The sequence below is a fragment of the Genypterus blacodes genome, unplaced genomic scaffold (genome assembly GCF_046128005.1).
Source record: "Genypterus blacodes isolate CSIRO-AG114 ecotype Tasmania unplaced genomic scaffold, CSIRO-AGI_Gbla_v1 ptg000012l_1, whole genome shotgun sequence".
NCBI classification, from domain to species: Eukaryota; Metazoa; Chordata; class Actinopteri; order Ophidiiformes; family Ophidiidae; genus Genypterus; species Genypterus blacodes.
The window spans coordinates 5,877,704-5,885,672 of NW_027466826.1; the positions used below are offsets into that span (position 1 = coordinate 5,877,704).

General features: G+C 41.3%; 1 protein-coding gene across 1 annotated transcript; it reads left to right on the forward strand.

Annotated features, from left to right (window-relative positions):
• The first annotated feature begins 667 nt into the window (after positions 1-667).
• rnf166 (ring finger protein 166) lies at positions 668-6,365 on the forward strand. Its single transcript, XM_076166188.1, has 6 exons — positions 668-1,082; positions 1,609-1,765; positions 1,980-2,092; positions 2,388-2,502; positions 2,587-2,694; positions 2,890-6,365. The coding sequence occupies exons 1-6, from the start codon at positions 892-894 to the stop codon at positions 2,953-2,955; spliced, it is 750 nt and encodes a 249-aa protein (XP_076022303.1). The 5' UTR covers positions 668-891; the 3' UTR covers positions 2,956-6,365.
• Positions 6,366-7,969: the final 1,604 nt, after the last annotated feature.

Sequence of the window (7,969 nt, forward strand, 5' to 3'; positions counted from 1 at the left end):
TGAGTACAGACTTCAAAATGAAAACAATACTTCTTTCTCGTACATACATTTTAAAACATCCGCCTTATTGTTCAGTTTATACACACGATATCATGATGACTCCACTTGCTACCTATTAACCTGTTTACTTGTGGAATGTTTTTGGTAATTCCTCTTTATTCCCAGTCTTGTTCTTACTGTTTTGAAACATGCATCAAATTAAGAATGAGTGTATATTTACAAAGAAACATAAGGTTGACCAGTTAATACATTAATTATATTGTATTTGTACTGTTTAGCTAAGTATAGCTAATAGAGAATTTTCTTTCAGTTGAATAATTTGCATTTATTTCCTTTCCACTCAATAACATCTTCGAAATTGGAAAGTGTTCCGTTTATATTTTTGTTCAGTGTACGTTTAAGGGCTTGTGAGATTGCTGTTTTAAGTGCCACGAAGTAAAAATTAAACTTAGCCTCAAAATGCAAACTTCAACACCCATAAGGCACCGCGCGTGGACGGCTTTTGTTGTATTTCTCGTGTTTGTTCGCGAGCGTGCAGTGGCGCGTGAGTAAAACCGCTGATCTGACAACGAGTTATTACAACGCGCCGTGCGAGCAGTGGGTTTGTAGATCTGCTTTTTGCATCTGTTGTTTCCCGGAGCAGCGCGCTGACGCTCACCGACACGCACCGAGCTCAATGTTTACTTCTCCGGCATGTCCGCTCGGGCCAGCACATACGCTCATCCCCGCTAATTTAGGTCGTCATCGGCATGTCTACAAAGCATGAACTCCAGCGGCTGTGCGGGACGTAGATATATATGTTTTAAGGTAACGGCTCCGCATTAGCTTGCACGGCTTCTCCCTCACATAAATCGAGCTGTTGACGACAATTGCAGATCCTCTTCGTGCTCCATGATGGCGATGTTTCGGAGCTTTGTCTCGGCGAGCACCCAACTCCGGCATCAGCAGCAGCAGCAGCAGCAGCCGAACAGCGGCTCGGGCTCGCTGACATCCCCGGCGGAGAGCGTGGAGAGCCAGTTCTCCTGTCCCATCTGTCTGGAGGTCTACCATAAACCCGTCAGCATCGCCAGCTGCGCTCACACGTAAAGTTCTTGTTGTTTGGATGTGTGTGCGTGTCTGTCTACATAAACAAAACGATGTTCTAACATGTCCAGCTGCTTTGTATGTAAGAAACAAAACGAAATACTATTAGGACATCATTGCAGACATGACTGGCTCTGTTAAGGACAGTTGACAGCTGCTCTACCAAGTGTCATACCAGGTATAATTAAAGACGCACAAGCAATCACTGCAGTAATAACACCCCGAAATACTTACTTAATCATAATAAAGGTATAACAATGGCAGAAGACTTATGGATGATGTTATTTTTGTTTCACGAGACTGTTTCTATGTTTTATTCTGTCATCTTCTTGCTATCACAATGAGAAAAAGGAGTCTGATTGATCTGATATTATTATGATCAAGAGTAATGATGATGAATAAATATTATATAGTTATGTTTTCTCCATGGTCTTAACAAGTTAGTGTCAGTGTAAAATGTAAAAATGTATGTAGATAGATTTGAATAATTGAGAAAAGTGTTTTGTCACCGTCATCCTTTTTCAGGTTTTGTGGGGAATGTCTGCAGCCATGTCTACAGGTGACCTCGCCCCTCTGTCCTCTCTGTCGTGTGCCCTTTGACCCCAAGAAAGTGGAGCGGTCGTCCAGTGTGGAGAAGCAGTTGGCCTCATACAAAGCCCCCTGCCGAGGCTGCAGTAAGAAGGTACTGTGCACTGCTGGGTTTGTTTCAGTTTGTTTATCTAAAATGTTTTAGGCTGTGTTTTGTATAGTTGTTGGTCTTCAGGTATCATCAGAACATGATAGGTTCACTTCAACAGCAATCAATCATGCAAAAACAATTTGGGGTAACCCATTCATCACCATTCCTACTGCTATACATCTCAAACTTCTTTATGTTCCACTCTTCATCTTCTCAGGTGGCTCTGGCAAAGATGAGAACCCATATTGCTTCCTGTTCTAAAGTTCAGGAACAGATAGCCAACTGTCCTAGGTTTGTCCCTGTAGTACCCACGTCCCAGCCTATACCAAGGTACACACACACACACACACACACACACACACACACACACACACACACACGCACAACAAACCTCTCAGTCTATATGAGGTCACACATACAGTACACACATGTCCCAGTCTAAAGTAACACACACAGGAACACACACATACCTTCCAACCGACAACATGTAGATGTAGAAGTAGAATTCTAACATGGACCCACTTTAACACAACAAACACACCAACAGTATTAAACGCCATGTCGACAACTTACAAGAATATGAGCTGAAGTGGATTGGTGCTTTTCTGTGTACTTGCATGTGCAGCAATATTCCAAACCGGTCAACATTTGTGTGTCCGTTCTGTGGAGCCAGAAACCTGGACCAGCAAGAACTGGTGAAGCACTGTATGGAGAACCACCGTAATGATCCGAATAAAGTGGTGAGAGAACTATCAGGACGCTGCTGCTCTTATTTTGAAGTTCTGAATGTGAATTTGAGCGATTGGACTTGAATTTGTTGCCAGGTTTGCCCGGTGTGTTCAGCCATGCCATGGGGAGACCCCAGCTACAAGAGCTCCAACTTCCTCCAACATCTTCTTCACAGACACAAGTTCTCCTATGACACCTTTGTTGTGAGTCATGTAGTCTCATATTTTTATCATTATATCCTGATGTTTGTAGTTTAAGCTGCCTGAATAGACACTACGACTAATAACACTGCTTCTGATGATAACAATAACGAGTGCTTTCCCCTGTGTGTGTGTCTTTTTTGCTGTATACACTTAATCATGTAGTCACAGCTGTTTTTGTGCTGCACGTTGTTTCAGGACTACAGCATCGACGAAGAGGCAGCGCTGCAGGCGGCTCTGGCCCTGTCTCTCGCTGAAAACTGACAACAAGGTCACGCATTTAACAACACGCCCTCTTCACACCGTCACCCCGCGCCTGCCACTCCTCTTCCTCCACGGCCCAGAGCGAAGCATCGAGCCCCCAGAGGAGTCCAGCTGGCTTTTGAGTTCACTTTGTACAGTCCAGGACGCAGAGCTTTAGTTTGATGATTTCAGGAAGTAATTGATTGAGTAAGTCCTTTAGAAATAAGAACCAGACCCATTCACAAACCCGGTTATATCTGGAGTGACAGCTGGAGTGACTCCTACACAGAGTTCTGTACTGCATGAAGGGCTAACTAAGATCATAACCTCCCATCACCTCTGCTCCAGCTTTTTTCATTTGGACCGTCTTGGTGTTGGTGGTTTGCAGGAGTTCTGGACTGGTCGTACTCGCCGTGCGGCCACAGGCTATGATGTCAGTTACTGGCTGGTCAGTAGCAAAACACTTGAAGACACAGGTGAAGTGTGTTTGTAAAAGTCTACCATTCTATTCTCACACTGAATTGTCCCAGCACCACACTTTGGTGGCTTATCGGGGAAAGAAGACCTTTAGAACCAAGAACCAAGATGAGATTAAACTCATACAGTGTCTGCTCATCTTTGTCACTTAGCTGTGGGATACAGAGCTTGGATCCTTCATTACACTTCTAGGTTCTGCTCCATTAGGGTCCGATCCTTCCCCAGGAGTCCCTTGCGGAGCTCACACACATTATTGTGGTTTTCTGTTTGATTCCAAAGTCTCTCTGCTGCTGGACTAGACACAAACATTTCGACACCTCATTGCTTTAACCAAGATCAATTGTTCAACACAGTGACACTCAGAAGGCAGGTTTAATTTTCACTGTCAGGTTTTGTTGTGTTGTGCAGACTCCTTCAGATTAAGTGGAAGCAGTGTGAAGTTCAGAGTTCAAATCAGCTGTGATGTCAGGAATTTAACTTTCAGTATTATAATATTAATTCAGCACACTGCACTTACTTGTCCCCACCCTGAACATTCTTGTGGATCGGGTGAAGCTGCACATTTGCTACAGTATCATATTGATATTGTAGCAAATGTTAAGATGTTTGACAAGTATATAAACGTCAGGCTGTGGGGCGTCAGAATTAAACGGAAGAATCTGCAGGCAGGACAGAAGTCAGATGTTGGTTATTTCCATTTTAGACAGAATTGCAGTGGAGGAGAGGAGGAGAGGAGGAGAGGAAGCTCATGTGTCCTGTCCAATTACTGAACACAAGTCATTTTATTATGTGTGTTAACATTTATAATAACATATTCACCCTACAAAGCAAAGACAGAGTTCCTCTTTTTTTATTTGTGTCAGTATTTGCACTTGTCACATTTTTTTCTACCCGACTGGTATAAACAGTTACAAAGGGGACAGAAAGGAAATGAAGGACGGAAGGTTTAACATCTAACTTTACTGTCAGTTGCTTCTTCAACTGATGCCACCAGGAATATCTTTATGATCTCTCTGCTGAAATTGATGAGTATTGAGTTTTAAAGTTTGGATAATGTTTCAGTTTCAAACTAGGACTGTCAGACACGAGACAGGCTTGTGTCTGAAAGTCCGGTAGGTGTGACCAACCTGCAAACACACACACAGACACACAGCTCCACTGCTTTATCACAGCATCACAACCCCTTTATACAGTTGAACCCCTAGGTGGCAGCGCTTTCCAAGACATCCAGAGCTAGAATTACACACACACACACACACACACAGACAGTGTTGGTTTACAAGAGATGTGTATGTGTGTGTGTGTGTGTGTGTGTGTGAGTGGGGCGGGGGTCTCTGTTGTATAACCACGGAAACAGGTGAATCCATTCATCATGCTGCACTCGAATCCATTCAGGTTTTTGAATAATATTCCGAGTTGTGTTTTGCAAAGTTGTAATGCTTTTGATGGATGTTGTAAATTGTTAAAGGGAACAACTGGAAGTTTTGGTATAAAATGTACAACTAGTTAAGGCGGTGTGAGAGATAGACCACTCAGAATATATCGGTAGCATGAAATCTGAGGTTAAAGGTCAAAATTTACAGTCCTTTTATTCACATTCACTGTCGGATTTAATCACATTTCTGATATCTAAGAGGGTTACACACACATTGACACTCAGACACATTGATTTGTTAAAGGATATAAATTTGGTTTGGTTTTCCTCCACTTCAGCGTCGGCCTGGCAACCACCACGGAACTTTACTCTTCTCTTTGTCTTGTCTAATTAGTATAACTGATCAATATTTGCAGAATTTTAAAGAGTTTTATAAAGTTGAAATGAATGTATCAGCATGGAGATACAGTTTAGCTCCTGTCTGTTAAATTCACAGAAAATCTATTAGAACAGAATGTGAGCTAATCAGTTTGTTCCGTCTGCCAGGTCCATGTAAACATTGCACACTAGCGCCCTCTGCAGACATCAGAAACGTGCAACCACATCAGGCCCAACTTCTTTACAAATCTGACCTTAATCTCACGTTTTACCCGCTATTTGAATCATTTCAGAATTCTGACTTTTCCCTCCACGACAGACTTTTTGTCGAAATGTTGACAATTGCAAGATTCCTGTATTTTCCCAGAATAAAAACGTTTTTTTCCTTAGAATTTTGATTTCATTCTCAGAGCTCATGAATTATTATCACACAACCCTGATCCCCACGGTCAGAGTATAAGAATTAAATATAAAGGGATGTCTTAGATGAGGCGTTAAACTGGAGTGTCAAACACAATAGAGATCTTATTACAGTCAATATGTTTAGATGCACTTTGAAATATCAGAGCTATTGTCATAATAGCAGTATAACCACCGTTTTAAACATCATGTACACATTTTAATGCAACTGAAATAGGTACAAAATGAAGTCTGTTTACTCTGATAATGCGTCACAGTGAATAAAACACTTTTATGTTCTGCAGTGGACGTTTTGTCCTGAAACACAGATACATTTACAGTTGTAAAATAGTTTAGAACCTTAGGCAGGAAAAGGTGAATGAACAATTACAATAATCATTATTATTATTAAATTATCGTTATTTAATTAATGAATTACTTTGATGATTGATGTTAATTTAAAAGTATGAGGTGAAAGGACAAAGTTGAAAATAAGTGGATAGTGATGAGTGGGGTGGAAAAACAGGCGGGGCTGTGGTGGAGGCTTTGGCTTGAATGGAAATGTTGACACGCTGCACCTGTTGTGACCTCACTTATCGGACACACGGATCAGATTCATCAGCTGCATCCTTGCTTCAGTTAGTTTTTCTGTGACTTTTCTGGCAACTGTATCTCTTTATTTATTGGTCTCATTCATCTCTATCATCCTTTATTATCTTGTGTTTTTTCCTTTATTACTTCTTTTCATGACTGATACTGTTTTTGTCAATCAAACCCTTTCTCCAGCATTTTCTATAGGGAACCTGTGATGTGAATAAACGATTTTTGTAGTTGTGAAGTGCGATTTGAATCAATGTTGTGTTCAAATACAGCGGTTCTGCATTATTTGGGCCAAATGTCCTCTGATTCCCCCGAATACTGATGAGGCCTTGTCAGTATTCTTATTGTGCGTCGGGTCCGTCTGTTAGACAGGAAGTCTTGTTGACTTGGGAGTGATGGTGGACCTTCTTTTCCAGTAGGAGGTTTGGGTCAGATTGCTGAAGTGGACCAGTCACACTAGATAACCTTCAGTTGATGTTGGAGACTGTTCAGAGTGGAAAGGATTCTCCAACAAAGGTAGAGAACATAAATAAGATTGTATGTTTTCTTTTACAAGATACATGCCCATACTTATAGTGCCTGCTTGGAACTTGTGCCACAGGAAAATTACATCCACAGCCACGTTGACTCATTTTCAAACCCTGGGTACCTAAGGATGTCCCAATTAATCCCAACAGCTCACACAGGTAAACATAAACACTTAGACGACCATCAACCTCAGCCAAATTAAATAAATATTCCTCATACCAACACAATTATGGTGTCAAAAACAATCAAATAGCACCTTTGTTCTGGCTTTCTGTGAGGGGGAAACCTCTCATGTCTGTGTTTTTGGGCTGAAAACCCCCCAAAACCAGCTGCACCAACACAGAACTGGACTAGATAGCTCAGAGTTACATGCTGTTCTGCTTTTTGTAGATTTAAATGTGAGCTTATGTTAATCTAAAACACATATCAACCATCAAATATCCTAGTTAATATAATTTACAAGGTATGATCATTTGATTTTTCATTCATCTGGCAGCTAACAGCTTTTCTGTCTATGTAGATTTTCCTGTGTGTGTGTGTGTGAGTGAGTGTGTGTATCTACTGGCCTCAGATTGTAGCCTAATAATAGGTCATCATGAGAGCTAAATGCAGCCCCTCTGGCTCCTGTCACTGGCACACTGCGGTGCCCTCGTGCCCAATATAACTGCTTCACTGTATTTATAGGCCTGCAGGGAGTCAGAATAGCATCTGCCCAAACTGAAAATGAACTTGGCAGACTAAGTGGGAATATTGTTTCACAGAGTGTTACTATTCATAGGATTCCATGACATCATAGTGTGGCCATGCTGGTAGGCAAACAACAGGTGGTTCTGCTACAGGTGCAGGACAAGGAACAATGTTGGCAGCGTGATCAGAGGAGGTCACAGATCTCTGCTGGTTGGTGCAAATCTTGGATGATGTTTTCATTCAAACTGAGGATTATTCAGGATCTATATTCAGGACAATATCTATGTAATGTCCTGAATTAAATACTCAGAGGTGGGATCAAGTCAGTGTTACAAGTTACAAGTATGTCTTCTTGAGAGTAAGCATTGAAGTCCTTGAATGTCACAAGTCAATACTATGAGTCAAGTCAAGCTCCAACCTAACTTTTAAGTGCCAAACAAATCAAAATGCCTTTGAAATTAAATGTAATGCAAGAATAAGAACTTGTTTGGTGAATTTGCACGGACTGGATGATTTCTAAAATGTATATTCGCAACTTTCCGGATAAGCTTTGTTTTTAATGAAAACATGCAGGTACAACAATAAAAACTT